Source organism: Dama dama, chromosome 23 (assembly GCF_033118175.1).
Source record: "Dama dama isolate Ldn47 chromosome 23, ASM3311817v1, whole genome shotgun sequence".
In the NCBI taxonomy this organism is placed as follows: domain Eukaryota; kingdom Metazoa; phylum Chordata; class Mammalia; order Artiodactyla; family Cervidae; genus Dama; species Dama dama.
The window spans coordinates 73,270,265-73,286,076 of record NC_083703.1 but is presented as its reverse complement, the minus strand read 5'-3'; the positions used below and the strand labels follow the sequence as shown (position 1 = coordinate 73,286,076).

The 15,812-nt window shown below is 45.2% G+C and overlaps 1 protein-coding gene across 1 annotated transcript; it reads left to right on the top strand.

The window, feature by feature from the left end:
• The first annotated feature begins 540 nt into the window (after positions 1-540).
• Positions 541-7,806, top strand: LOC133044480 (WAP four-disulfide core domain protein 5-like). The gene is made up of 4 exons (XM_061125861.1): positions 541-829; positions 6,804-6,944; positions 7,038-7,178; positions 7,551-7,806. The coding sequence occupies exons 1-3, from the start codon at positions 745-747 to the stop codon at positions 7,175-7,177; spliced, it is 366 nt and encodes a 121-aa protein (XP_060981844.1). The 5' UTR covers positions 541-744; the 3' UTR covers position 7,178; positions 7,551-7,806.
• Positions 7,807-15,812: the final 8,006 nt, after the last annotated feature.

The following is a 15,812-nucleotide window of genomic DNA, read 5'->3' as shown; positions in this document are numbered from 1 at the left end:
AGGATCCCTTAGGGCCAGGGAAGGGGTCCCAGAGGCCACCTTCATCCTCTGTGACTAGCCACAGCAGCCAAACGTAAAGCCTCACTCTGTCCACCTCTGATAGCTCAGCCAGCTCCAGGCAGAGGGCAGTTCTACCAGATGCCACTGGAGGTGATCTTACCAAAGGCAGAATGGTCTCTCCCTCACATCTACCGGAGCCCAAGAGGAGAGACCAGGGCTGGCCCCACTCACCGTGCCAGCCTGGGCCAGCCATCTCCAGCAGAGAGCGCTGACCCTAATTAGAATGCTTCCCTTCACAGGTCTCAGAGCTCTGCAAACCCTTCCTGGACATTCAAAGCTGACTTCTATCCTCCACCTAAGCCACTGCTGGGACTTCAAGATGTTAGAGACCCAGGAAGGGGACCATCTGACTCATCAACTCTCACCCTTTATACAAATGAGAAAAACTGAGGTCCAAACACAACAAGGCTTGTCCATATCACAACCCAAATTGGCGATACAGGTAGGACTGGATCCCAGCCCTGGACACCCAGGGCGGGTCCTCACCCATCATCCATTCTTGCACAAGCACCCTTGCACGGTGGCTCTTGGGCAGGGGGTGGAGCCAGGAAGAGGCAGACACATAGCACTCTGTTTATCCCCTCTCCTTCCTCCCTTAACTCAGTTGCTCTAGCCTCCCCAAGGTTATAGGTGTTAATCTGGGGGCCTCTGGATTCTACTTTATCAGGTGTCAGCAACAGAAACATGAGGGCCCAGAGCCTCCTTCTCCTGGTGGCCCTCCTGGGTTTGGGGAGCCAGTTACCTGCTGCCTTGGGCAGGAGGAAGGGAGGTGAGTATGGGTAGGTTCCTATGTTCCAAGGACAGAGCTGGTTTCTACCTTTTAGGAGAGAATAAGAGTTTGGGGAAAGGCAGGCAATGAAGTGTAGGTTTTGTGTGTGTGTGTGTGTGTGTGTGTGTGTGTGTGTGCATGTGCCCACTTCTTAGTACTTCCAGCAGCTTCTCTCTTGTCTGTACATCTTCATGCCTGTCAGCCTGCTTGCATGTGCAGCTGTAAATGTTTTCTTGCCAGTTTCCCAGTGCTTGCCTGTCCACACGTCTGACTGTAGGATTGTCTTCACACTCATGCGTCTACCTCTAGTTATATGTGTAGCATTGTGCCCGCTTTTTGGTGTGACCTGCATCTGCCCATGTATCCCTAGGGACGACCACACACATGTGTGTCTGAGCCTGCATGGGCGTCCTAGTGAGAACACGTGTCTTCCTGTGCCTCTGCCGACGGTGGGAGTGGACGGTTGGTCCCTGTTCTTGGTGTCTCCATGGGGGTGTCTGGACCTGTGGGTCTGCAAGGCAGGGAGATGATCTTTTTTGTCATCCTCCATGGCCAACTAGGTCTGGTCTGGCCTCCTGCCCATCTTGTTTGTGTCCTGCTCCAGGCTTCTCAGTCTCCTAGCCCAATCTGTGAAAGGGTCTCCGGAGTTGAGTACAGCGCGTGGCCTCTGGGATCCGGGATTGTCGAAAGGAAGTTCTACCTACCCTACCTCTCTCCTCCTCTGCCTCCTTTAAAAGGCTGAGTCTGATGACTGTGGCTTTATAGTAGAGACTGAATTCAGGCAGGTTGATTCCTCCCAGTCCATTCTTCTTTCTCAAGATTGCTTTGGCTATTCGAGGTTTTTTGTATTTCCATGCAAATTGTGAAATTATTTGTTCTAGTTCTCTGACAAATACCTTTGGTAACTTGATAGGGAGTGCATTGAATCTATAGCTTGCTTTGGGTAGTATACTCATTTTCACTATATTGATTCTTCTGATCCATGAACACAGTATATTTCTCCATCTACCTGTATCCTCTTTGATTTCTTTCATCCGTGTTTTATGGTTTTCTATATATAGATCTTTTGTTTCTTTTTAGGTAGATTTATTCCTAAGTATTTTATTCTTTTTGTTGTAATGGTGAATGGAATTGTTTCCTCAATTTCTCTTTCTGTTTTCTCATTGTTAGTGTATAAGAATGCAAGGGATTTCTGTGTGTTAATTTTATATCCTGCAACTTTACTATATTCATTGATTAGCTCTAGTAATTTTCTGGTGGAGTCTTTAGGGTTTTCTATGCAGAGGATCATGTCATCTGCTAACAGTGAGAGTTTTACTTCTTCTTTTCCAACCTGGATTCCTTTTATTTCTTTTTCTGCTCTGATTGCCATGGCCAAAACTTCCAAAACTATATTGAATAGTAATGGTGGGAGTGGGCACCCTTGTCTTGTTCCTTACTTTAGGGGAAATGCTTTCAATTTTTCACCAGTGAGGATAATGTTTGCTGAGGGTTTCTCATATATAGCTTTTATTATGTTAGGTATGGCCCTTCTATTCCTACTTTCTGGAGGGTTTTGATCATAAATGGGTGTTGAATTTTGTCAAAGGCTTTTTCTGCATCTATTGAGATAATCATATCGTTTTTATGTTTCAATTTGTTTGTGTGGTGTATTACATTGATTGATTTGTGGATATTGAAGAATCCTTGCATCCCTGGGATAAAGCCCACTTGGTCATGATGTATGATCTTTTTAATATGTTGTTGGATTCTGTTTGCTAGAATTTTGTTAAGGATTTTTACATCTATGTTCAGCAGTGATACAGGCCTATAGATTTCTTTTTTGGTGGCATCTTTGTCAGGTTTTGATATTAAGGTGATAGTGGCCTCATAGAAAGAGTTTGGAAGTTTACCTTCCTCTGCAATTTTCTGGAAGAGTTTGAGTAGGATAGGTGTTAGTTCTTCTCTAAATTTTTGGTAGAATTCAGCTGTGAAGCCGTCTGGTCCTGGGCTTTTGTTTGTTTGAAGATTTCTGATTACAGTTTCAATTTGCTTGCTTGTGATGGGTCTGTTGAGATTGTCTATTTCTTCCTGGTTCAATTTTGGAACATTGTACTTTTCTAAGAATTTGTCCATTTCTTTCAACTTGTCCATTTTATTTGCATATAGTTGCTGATAACAGTCTCTCATGATACTTTGTATTTCAGTGTTGTCTGTTGTGATCTCTCCATTTTTGTTTCTATTTTTGTTGATTTGATTTTTCTCCCTTTGTTTCTTGATGAGTCTGGCTAATGGTTTGTCAATTTTATTTACCTTCTCAAAGAACCAGCTTTTGGTTTTGTTGATTTTTGCTACGGTCTCTTTTGCTTCTTTTGCATTCATTTCTACCCTAATTTTTAAGATTTCTTTCCTTCCACTAACCCTGGGGTTCATAATTTCTTCCTTTTCAAGTTGCTTTAGGTGTAGAGTTAGGTTATTTATTTGACTTTTTTCTTGTTTCTTGAGGTAAGCCTGTATTGCTGTGAACCTTCCCCTTAGCACTGCTTTTACAGTGTCCCATAGGTTGTGGGTTGTTGTGTTTTCATTATCATTCATTTCCAGGCATATTTTGATTTCTTTTTTGATTTCTTCTGTGATTTGTTGGTTGTTCAGCACCGTGTTGTTCAGCCTCCATATGCTCGAATTTTTAATAGTTTTTCTCCTGTAATTGACATCTAATCTTACTGCATTGTGGTCAGAAAAGATGCTTGGAATGATTTCAATTTTTTTCAATTTACCAAGGCTAGATTTATGACCCAGGATGTGATCTATCCTGGAGAAGTTTCCCTGTGCACTTGAGAAAAAGGTGAAATTCATTGTTTTGGGATGTAATGTCCTATAGATATCAGTTAGGTCTAACTGATCTATTGTATCATTTAAAGTTTGTGTTTCCTTGTTAATTTTCTGTTTGGTTGATCTATCCATAGGTGTGAGTGGAGTATTAAAGTCTCCCACTATTATTGTGTTATTGTTAATTTCCCCTTTCATACTTGTTAGCATTTGTCTCACATATTGCGGTGCTCCTCTGTTGGGTGCATATATTTTACTATTGTTATATCTTCTTCTTGGACTGATCCATTGATCATTATGTAGTGTCCATCTTTGTCTCTTTTCATAGCCTTTGTTTTAAAGTCTATTTTTTCTGATATGAGTATTGCTACTCCTGCTTTCTTTTGGTCTCTATTTGCATGGAATATCTTTTTCCAGCCCTTCACTTTCAGTCTGTATATGTCCCTTGTTTCGAGGTGGGTCTCTTGTAGACAACATATATATGGGTCTTGTTTTTGTATCCAGTCAGCCAGTCTAAGACAGAAATATAGATCAATGGAACAAAATAGGAAGCCCGGAGATAAATCCACACACCTATGGACACCTTATCTTTGACAAAGGAGGCAAGAATATAAAATGGAGAAAAGAAAATGTCTTCAACAAGTGGTTCTGGGAAAACTGGTCAACCACTTGGTAAAGAATGAAACTAGAACACTTTCTAACACCATACACAAAAATAAACCCAAAATGGATTAAATATCTAAAAGCAAGACCAGAAGCTACAAAACTCCTAGAGGAAAACATAGGCAAAACACTCTCTAACATAAAAAACAGCAGGATCCTCTATGACCCACCTACCAGAATATTGGAAATAAAAGAAATAATAAGCAAATGGGACCTAATTAAAATTAAAAGCTTCTGCACAACAAAGGAAACTATAAGCAAGGTGAAAAGACAGCCTACAGAATGGGAGAAAATAATAGCAAATGAAGCAATGGACAAAGAATTAATCTCAAAAATATACAGGCAACTCCTGCAGCTCAATTCCAGAAAAATAAATGACCCAATCAAAAAATGGGCCAAAGAACTAAACAGACATTTCTCCAAAGAAGACATGCAGATGGCTAACAAACACTTGAGAAGATGCTCAACATCACTCATTATCAGAGAAATGCAAATTAAAACCACAATGAGGTACCATTATACACCAGTCAGAAAGGCTGCTATCCAAAAGTGTACAAGCAATAAATGCTGGAGAGGGTGTGGAGAAAATGGAACCCTCTAACACTGTCGGTGGGAATGCAAACTAGAACAGCCACAATGGAGAACAGTGTGGAGATTGCTTAAAAAACTGGAAATAGAACTTCCATATGACCCAGCAATCCCGCTGCTGGGCATGCACAGTGAGGACACCAGATCAGAAAGAGACACATGTACCCCAATGTTCATCGCAGCACTGTTTATAATAGCTAGGACATGAAAGCAACCTAGATGCCCATCAGCAGATGAATGGATAAGAAAGCTGTGGTACATATACACAATGGAATATTACTCAGCCACTAAAAAGAATACATTTGAATCAGTTCTGATGAGATGGATGAAACTGGAGCTTATTATACAGAGTGAGGTAAGTCATAAAGAAAAACAACAATACAGTATACAAGCGCATATATATGGAATTTAGAAAGATGGTAATGATAACCCTGGATGCAAGACAGCAAGAGAGACACAGATGTATTGAACAGTCCTTGGACTCTGTGGGAGAGGGCAAGGGTGGGATGATGTGGGAGAATGGCATTCACACATGCAAATTATCATATGTGAAATGAATCACCAGTCCAGGTTTGATGCATGATACAGGATGTTCAGGGCTGGTCCACTGGGATGACCCAGAGGGATGGAATGGGTAGGCAGGTGGGAGAGAGGTTCAGGATGGGGAACACATGTACACCCATGGAGGATTCAAGTCAATGTATGGCAAAACCAATACAATGTTGTAAATAAAATAAATTAATTAATTAATTAAAAAAAATAAAAGGCTGAGTCTGACCTGTCAAAAGATGGGAGAGGCTGGGGCTGCAAAGATAGTCAGACAGGTGCCTCCCCACCCAGGCGATGCCTCCACCTCCATCCCTTCTGGGCCTGTAACACTCTGCCCACGCTGGTGTGTGTATATGACTGTGTCTCTGTGTATATGTCTGTGAGTGGGGAGCCTGGACTTGGAGAGAAGGTTAGGGAAGGCAGATGCAAACTTGAGAGTAATACACGGGGCAAAAAACAGGGCCTGCAAAGAGAAGCAGCTTGGAGCTGATCAGGAGCCGCCAAGTGGAAACAGGGTAGACGAAGAGACCAGACAGATGGCCTGGGGCCAAATCAGGCACGGTCTAGTTGCCCAGGTGGAGATTTTGAACTTCGTTGATTTTTTTTTTCCTCTGCCTTTTATGTCATCTGAGTCTCAAACCAATCCTAAGAGGATTCAGTCTAGCTTCCCATTTCACAGACAGAAAACTGACGCTTGGAGTACAAACCAAACTAAAACAACAACAACAACAAAAAAAGCCTTGCCAGACATTTACAACAGCATGGATGGACCTTGAGGGCATTATGCTAAAAGAAATAAATCAGACAGAGAAAGATAAATGCTGTATGGTATCATCTTAAAAAAATCAAGTTCATAGATACAGAAAACAGTTGGTGGTTGTTGCCAAAAGTAGGGTGTAGGGGTGGGAGTGAAATGGGTGAAGGGGGTCAAAATGTACACACTTCCAGATATAAAATAAGTCACAAAGATATAATGTACAGCCTGGTGACTGCAGTTAATAATGCTACAATTCACATTTGGATGTAGCTGAAAGACTTGATCTTAAAAGTTCTCATCACAAGAAAAAAAATTATAACTATGTATGGTGACCGATGTTAACAAGACACTGTGGTGATCATTCTGCAGGACATACAAAAATAAATCATCACTTTGCACACCTGACTGATATATTACATTTCACTTTAGATGTCAATAAAAAAATAAATAAAAAACAAGCAAGTCCATTCCAAAATTTAAAAAAAAAAATTGCAAACGATGGGCAAAGAAGTATGGAGTGGAGAATTTAGATGGTGCGATCCCCAGGACAGCGCTTATACTGAATTCTGAACTGCCTCCAGCGGCAAAATCTGGGGAGTTCTCTTACAGAGAAGTCTGGGGGCTGCCCACCAGATGACGGGCCCTGCCTCCTCTCGGTGCCTGACCAGTGTCTGCACGACAGCCAGTGTCCCTCAGGGATGAAGTGCTGTCGCCAAGCGTGCTTCCTCCAGTGCGTGCGGAAGGTCTCAGGTAAGGGTCCCTCTCCACCGTGCTGACCGCCAGCCAGACCCCAAGCCCCAGGGCCGGCGCTCCGGCAGGACTCCCCCGGTCCCTGTGTTGCAGTTAAGATGGGGAGATGCCCCGAGGACCGTCAGCGCTGCCTGAGCCCCGTGCAGCACCTCTGCTCCAAGGACTCGGACTGCCAGGGCCGCAAGTGGTGCTGCCTGGGTGCCTGCGGCCGGGACTGCAGAAACCCTGTCTGAGGTAGGGCTGTGTGTGCCTCGGGCCAGCTCCTTCCCTGTCTGAGCCCCAGCCCTAAGAGATCCCTCGAGTTCAGCCAGCTGAACAGGAACCTTCCCAGAAGCCTGGGCCTCCTGTGGCCAGCCCTGGAGAAGTGGATGGGGTGGGAGGGGTTCTCCTAGCATCACAGAGGAACCGGGTGTCCCTGTTCTCTTGCTGAACTAGTATCACCTGGAGCACGGCCCTAACGCTCTGAGCTTCAGTTTGCCCCTGTGAAGGAGGGTGGGGGGTCCTGCCCTCCTGGCTGGGCTGATGGGGTCTGGATGGGGGAATCAGACCCAGAACCCAGAGCTTTATTATGGAAAGGGGGTTAACCTTTTCCTTGTCTCTCCTCAGGCTAATTCTGGCTTAGGATCCATAACTCGGAACCTCGGGATGGGGTTCTCTGCAGGAAGATATGAAGATGGGTGGGGTCTGGGACCCAGCAACCCAGACAGAAGCCCCTCTGCCAGTGGAAATTCCAACCTTAATAAACTCTGTTCTAGAAGAATTTTCCAAACACCAATCTGTTCACAATGTTCGCCATACCTGCAAAATAGCATCATGATATTTTGTGTATTGCTGTACTCCTATTGACCTAATGTTTTTCTTCCAAGGGACTCACTTTTGTATAAAAATAAATTTACTTGAGAGGAAAAACTGGATATCACTACTTTAAACGGGATAAACGGGGTCACTTCTCACAAACAGAATGCAAGTGTAAAAGCAGATACAACTAAAGCAATTAACTTCCATGTAAGTAAATCATGTCTGATTAAATGATATGAAATAATAATATTAGATTCTGGCTAGATACTGCCACCTGCCTGTGAGCCTGAAGCCTGCTCTCTGTCTCTATTGTGATAAAGGATGATTAACGAGGGATAAAAAGATGTTAAAGTCACAGATCTCTAATCTGGGATATTCGTGCTGCTATACTCAGGATTGAAAAGAACTTTCTCAATGCAAGAGTCACTGTCGTACGATGTTGCATCCAGACACACCCTAAGATCATTTCAAATTGTTCCACATTTGGTGAAATGTTGTCTGAACAGTTGAGATGCCATTATTTATGGGTGGGACTGACTCTACCATTGCATAATAAGTCACTGGCCTCTATTTCTTGTAGGCCTGGTCCATGGCCAGAGCTTAATGAGTGGGGGTGTTAAGGGAATGACAGCCATCCCAAGTGGCACTAGTGGTAAAGAACCTGCCTGCCAGTGCAGGAGATATAAGAGATTAGGGTTCGATCCCTGGGTAGGGAAGATGCCCTGCAGAAGGAAAATGGCAACCCACTCCAGCATTCTTGCCTGCAGTATCCCATGGAGAGGGGAGCCTGGTGGGTTACAGTCTATAGGATAGCAGAGTCAGACACTACTGAAGCCACTTAGCGTGCCTGCACACAGACACACACACACACACACACACAAACACACAGAGCCATCCCAACGGACATTCCAGAGAGTGATCCCCAGCAGACAGCAAGCAGGAAAAGAGGGAGGTCCATCCTACAACCAGAGGGAAATGAATTCTGCCAACCTCTGTGAGCTGGAAAAGAACCTCAAACCCCAGATGAGAACCACGACCCTGGCTGACACCTATCTTCAACCTAGTAAAATGCTGAGTAGAGAATCCAGCCATGTCGTGCTCAGATTTCTGATCCACAGAAATTATGAGGTGATTAATTTCATATTTATTCAAGTTGCTAGGGAGACCAGGTTCCAATCCCTGGTTGGGGAACTAGATCCCACATGCCACAGCTAAGAGTTTGCATGAAGTGAAGTGAAGTCGCTCAGTTGTGTCCGACTCTTTGAGACCCCATGGACTATAGCCTACCAGGCCCCTCCATCCTTGGGATTTTCCAGGCAAGAGTACTGGAGTGGGTTGCCATTTCCTTCTCCAGGGGACCTTCTCAACCCAGGGATCGAATCTAGGTCTCCTGCATTGCAGGCGGGCACTTGATCTTCTGAGCCACCAGGGAAGCCCTGGTGTTTGCATGCTGCAACTAAAAAAAAGAAAAAAGAACCCCGCATGTTGCAAGTAAAAGAGCCCACATGTGGGGCATCCCTGGTGGTTCAGATCGTAAAGATTTCACACGCCACAGCTAAGACCTGGTACAGACAAATAAATAAATATTAAAAACAATCAACCCCCCCAAACAAATACCTGGATTTTGAAGACTTAGCACAAAAATGAAAATGTAAAATATATCATTCATAATTTCTTTATTGATTCCATGTTGAAATTATTTTAATAATATTGGGGTGAAATAAAATATAGTAGTAAGACTAATGTTACCCCTTTCTATTTACTGTTTTTAAAAGTTGCCTTAAAAAAATTTAAAGTCTATTTATGGCTCACATTACATCTATCAGACAGTGATGGCCTAGAGGACTCAGAGGTGACCTTGAGCAAGTCACCTCAACTTTCAAAGCCTTACATTTCTTATCTGCAAGATTGGAATAATAATAATAGTGTCTATGTCACAAACATTTTTCAGTTTAAAAGATGAGGTCTATAGAATATTGGAACCAAGGTAAGTGCTCAATAAATAAATCGTCATTATTAACAACAATATCTGTAAAGTAGGAAACCTTTCTTGTATGGTCCTAATCTTCAGGACCAGGCACACAGTAGGTGTTTAATAAAAGCTTGTGGGTCACACTCCTTGACAAAGCTCTTTGGCAGGGTTCTATCTTACCCTTGCCACAGTGAATCAGGAATCTGTGGGCAGGTGAGGACACTGAATTTCGGGGGCAAAATGATTTGTTTCAGGCTTCCCTGTTTCAACATGTCCTTGCTGAAATATGGGAATATGTGAGTCCCCATCCCAGGTCCACAAGGTCTAGCTAAGTGCCCTGAGCAAGTGACACTTGTGAAACAGGGAAGAGAAGACCCTGTCGGAAAGAACTTAGATAAGTCACCTAAAGCCCAGCCCCTGGCCCATGTTAAGCACGCAACTAAGGAAGCTATTATTCCTGCTGTCCTCTAGGGACCCCCCACCAACTTACCCCTCATCCCCTGGCCTCTGACTTGGTGAGGATGCCCGGGCTGTGGGGGCCCAGTCTCCACACACCCCGCTTCTTCTCTCAACCGAGTCAGGAATAGAAACCACCGCTTCCGGGCTCCCTCCCCGGGCAGCGGCAGCGATCAATAGACCTCAGCCACCGGGGACTGAGGAAGGTTGGACAGAGGCTGCAGGCTGCAGAGGCGCAGAGGGGCCGCAGGGCTGAGCGATCCCGCCGGAAAGCGGCTCTCCAGCCTCTGCGCCTTATGAAACCACACGGCCCGCGGGCGCCCTGGAAAGGCCCCTACAGGTACGGGACCTCCCTTGGGGGGCGGGAAGCTAAGGCGAGGTTAGGGGAAGGGGCGTGGGCTTCAAGAATGGGAAGCCAGGCTGCCCCGGGGATCCCAGTGCCCGAGGCCCCACGATGAGAACTCCCTCAAGGAGTGAGCAGCGTGGAACTGGCTGAGGTTTGAGGCTGTCCCATTGGCTCATCTGTACAGAAGGAGTTGAAAATCTCCCAGTCAGGGTTAGTCGAGGGATTAAACTCAGTGAAGAGTATCTAGAGCCCAGAGAATTGTCCAGCACATACTAGGTGCTCAAAATTAATATATGGAGCGTCTTGAATCAAAAAGTCTAGTCTCCAGTCTCAACTGTGCCATGGGCTAGCTGGGTAATAATTTTCAGCAAATCATTTAATCTTTCTTACTGATATTCAGATTCTTGTCAGAGAAGGTTCGTTAAATTATTCATCCTGTTTCATAGAGCAGGAAGGTGAGTTCTAGGCAAAAGGGAAAAGGATTTGCCCACAGTCATGTGCCTAATGGGTGATGGAACTGGATTAGAAACCCCATCTTTTTAATCCAAGTCCAGTAGAGGCATAGAGGCTGTATCGCATATGTATTTCTTGTGCACGAATTATGTGCCAGGAATGGTGCTGCCCATAAACAATTTGCCTCATTTAATCCTCCAAACTTCTCATAGAACCTAAGATGTTCCCCAGTTCACAGATGAGAAAACCGAAGCTCAGAGAGGGGCCTGATTCTGGTCAAGGTCAACAGTTAGTAAATGGCAGACGCAGAATTTGAACCCAAGTCTAATGAGGGAAGTGTGATGAACTGACATTTATTGAGCATCTATTGTGTTCCAGAGGCCTCTGCACACGTACTCACAATAACTCTTCACCGGAATGTATTATCTCCATTCTGTAGATAAGGGAGCTAAAACCCAGAGCTGCAGGAGACTGGCCAGAGGTCACACAAGTGACAGAGGTAAGGAAGAAATCCCCACCTACTTAAAAACCAGGCCTAGGATGAGTGAAAGGTACTCTGCGTGCTTCCTGTCAGGCACTGGGCCAGTGGCTGGATACACACTCAGTCTCTGGTCCACCCTGAGAAGCAGGCATTACTGAAGCCACAGCCCAGATGAGATTACTGAGGGTCAGGAGGTGAGTCACTAGCCCTTGAATCCAGCAGAGCTTGGAGACAGTGAGTAGTGGAAGGATCTAACATTTCCTGAGTATCTGCTAAGGCTGAGCATGTCCATAACCTACCTTAATCCTCCAGCTTTTGAGAGCAGGTGCTATTGTCTGCATTGTGAATTGTGCATCGTGCCAGAAATAGAAATCTGGAGAAAAGCATCTTCTTCAAGGCTCCAGATGCATCGGGGTGACAATAAACCCACCTGCCTAACTCTAGGAGACAGTAAAACAGGTGAATGACTTTTCATACCACTTCTGGAGCCAGGCCTGCTAAAGGCATTAGATCATTTAATATTTTTGACCACTCTTTTTAATAGTTGACAGAAGCTCTGAAAGGTGACATGACTTGCTTATGGTCACACAAGAGTTCAAAATTCAGTCAGGTTGAATCTTATGGTTGCTGTGTAGTCACTAAGTTGTATCTGACACTTTGGGACCCTATGGACTATAGCCCGCCAGGCTCCCCTGTCCATGGGATTTTCCAGGCAATCTACTGGAGTGGGTTGCCATGCCCTCCTCCAGGGCATCTTCCTGACCCAGGAATCAAACCCATGTCTCCTGCATTAGCAGGTGGATTCTTTACTGCTGAGCCCCCACGGAAGCCCTCTGACAGACTCTACAGATGTTTTAAAAAGTCTAAGCCAATGCTTCGCAATCCTGACCGTGCATCAGAATCACCCTCCAAACTTGTTGAAACGCACACTGCTGAATCTCCTCCCCTGAGTTTGTGATTCAGCAAGTCCCCAGCAGGCTAAGAATATGCTGCATCTTTGACAAATCCCCAAGTGATGGTGACTCTGCTAGCTCAGGGAACGCACCTTAAGACCTTCTGGTCTAAATTGATTCTCCCAATAACAATAGATAGTAAGCATTGCTATCCCATTGTGTAAAAGAGGAAACTGAGGTTCAAAGTACTGGCTTGTCCAAGATCCCGTAGGAATGCTCAGGTGTGCGAAAATCCAGGTTTGGGCAAGGAGACATGCTGTATGGGCAGCCAGCAGGTGCCAGGACATCCTGCCTTCAATAGCTCTCATCATCCAAGGTACAGCTCAGCATTTCCTTTATGTAAATGAAGGAGGCGGACTCGGTGATTTGGCCAAAGACCCCCCCAGTCGGGGAATGAGAGATATTCAAACCCAAGCCTGACTCTTGAGGCCAGAGGGCACCTGACACTGTGCACCTATGGCATACCAGATGCTTGACATGGAGCCTCCAACATGCCTGGCTGGTGGATGTCGCGGGGAGGGAATTTAGACCTGGTCTTTGGGGAAGGGGCCAGGCACTAGGGCTCCCTGATGACTCAGATGGTAAAGCATCTGCCTGAAATGCACACAGGGTTGGGAGGATCCCCTTGAGAAGGAAATGGCAACCCACTCCAATATTCTTGCCTGGAAAATTCCATGGGTGGGGGAGCCTGGTAGCCTATAGTCCATGGGATGGCAGAGTTGGATACGACTGAGCAACTTTACTGGTTCCCTGGATAGAGGGGCTTCCCTGATGGTCCAGTGGCTAAGAACTCCACGCTCCCTATGCAGAGGGCCTGGGTTCAATCCGCAGTCAGGGAACTAGATCCCACATGCTGCAGCTAAACATCCCAAGCGCTTCAACTAACACCCTGAGCAACCGAATAAATTAAAAAATAAAATGGGTAGAAATATGATTCAGATCCATTAAAAATGACCTTATGAAAGAAACTACTGCTAAGAGAGAAACTGGTAAAAGAGGAATCCGATAAGAGAAGGCACGTTCCAGGGCTTTGCCATGGTGACCAGGGAGTGTGGCTTCTGTTTCAGAGGTGGCAACATTTGTGATGTCCCGTTTGTAACCGCCAATGTGAAGACTCTCTGGAGTTTCACGGGGAGTACGCAGAGGGTATCTGATGTTTGTTGACTGCCCACTGTATTTTGGTACCTCCCTTTTGAGTTCATACCTGAGTCTTTTTAAAAAAATTTTTTTTATTTACTTGGCTGTATTGAATCTTAGATGTGGCAGGTGGGTTCTTCTATTATGGCAGGATCTTTAGTTGTGGCATGCGGGAACTTTAGTTGCAGCATTCAAGCTCTTAGATGTGGCATGTGGGATCTAGTTCCTTGACCAGGGATTGAACCCGGGTCCCCTGCATTGGGAGCATGGAGGATTAGCCCCTGGAACACCAGGGAAGTCCCCATACTTGAGTCTTGAGGGACATTCTGGACTCCTGCTGCAGACACTGAACAAATCATGCTTCACCCTGACAGCTAGGGCTGCACTAAGATGCCTGGCAAATCTGATGCTCCTACCTGACACTTAGATCTCCACTGAGTGACTCTAAGCAGCAAGGACCAAAGGGCAGCCTTTCTCAGGGCAATGCAGTACTTTCCTCCACAGCAGCACCCAGTCAGGGACCACTAGGGGTTGCGGTGAGTGTCTAGGACAGAGTAAAGGTGTTCACATCGCACAGTTGTTGAGCTGTGCTTGGCTGTGATCACGCTGCCTGGACGCTCATTCTTACAGTGCCCTGAGCCTGAAGCCTCATAACTCTATGATCCACGCTTTGCAAAGTACATTCTCAAGGGAGCAGAAGCTGAGACAGAGTTAGCAGTGCAAGTTTCATGGCAAAGCAACATCTGTGAAAGGGAAGGAGAGGATGCAGGACTAGGTACCAGGAGCATCACATTGCTGACCTGATCACATCCCTGCCAGCCCCCTGGGGCAGCTCTGGAGCAAGGATTTTCCATAGTGGGGGTCCTATATTAGGCAGAAAAGGAAAGAGCCTTGAAAGACAGCCTTACTCTGTTCCTGGCCAGGGGCTTCCCTGGGTATAGTGTGATCTCAGCTCAAGTATCAGGTGTCTGAAAGGCACTTCCTGTCTGTGATCAGCTAACACACTCCTCGCAGCTGGGTGGCGAGCTGCTTCTTGAAGGAGCTCTGAGCTGCACACCTCCTTCTGCTCTGGGGATCCACACCTCCGTTCACACTGGGGAACAGCTCTTGTGGGCTCTCTTCCCGTAGGAAACCATAGAGGGTGGGGGTCCGTGGGGCAGACTACAGCCCCAGTCCCTGCTGCAGGTGCTCGCCATCGTCATCACCCCTCCTCGTCACCCCATTCGTCTCCTTGTCCTCAGCTACCATCAGAGCTACTCTCAGTGGCTTACCTGGTGGTGTGACCCAAACCCTCATCCTGAGTGTCAGCAAACCCTTCTCAGGCCACGGTCACGGCACTGGTCTGTTTCAGGTCGTGTAGGGAAGGTAACACCAAGACATTATGCTTTTCCTCTGTGCATCTTCACCGCTCCCCTCCAGTTCTGCCGGGCCTGCCCTCTCTGAGATGCAATTCAAGTTTAGGAAAAATCCCTTCTGATTGGCTTGACAAATCAGCTACTTAAAAGCCTGTACTCTAAATCTCATGAGCTTTGTTTTCAGTCCCACTTTGTGACGCTGAAATATTATTCAGCCAGCTTATCCCTCACCCAGCCTTCTCATCCTCAGAACCTCGGGGCCAGGACAGCAGCCAAAAGGGGTGAGAAAAGAAGCTCATCTGTGAAATATCTCAGGATCACTTTTTCTCATTCCATGGTGATTTCCACCAACACGCTTTATTATATTTAGTTCTGCTTCTTTCTTTAAAAAGAAAAGAACTAATGAAATAGCTCGTGGTCTCACTGTTTTGTAGTGTTTAAATAGGACTTTTATTTATTGATTATATCTTCTACTGTTTTCCTATTCCTGATTTTAGAAATTTTAATTATCTTTTTTATTATTTTCCTTTTAGTTCTCCTTTGGTTTACTCTGTATTTTTTTTTTTTTAGGTCTTTATGTTAAATTCTTGATTTTTTTCTAACATTTCATTCTATTATTCATGTATATAAATGTTATTCAGCCATTAAAAAATAAGAAAATCTTGCCATTTGTGACAACAGGATGAATCCTGAGGACCCTAGGCTAGGTGAGATCAGTCCGAGATAGACAAACAATATGTGCACTGTTACATTTATTGCCGCGTTTGTCACAAGAGCCAAGGTACGGAAACAACCTAAGTGCCCATAGAGGTGAATGGATAAGGACGATGTGACATATGTAGATCCATATATAATGGAATATTACTCAGCCATGAAAAAGATGGAAAGCCTGCCACCTACAACAACATGTATGGACC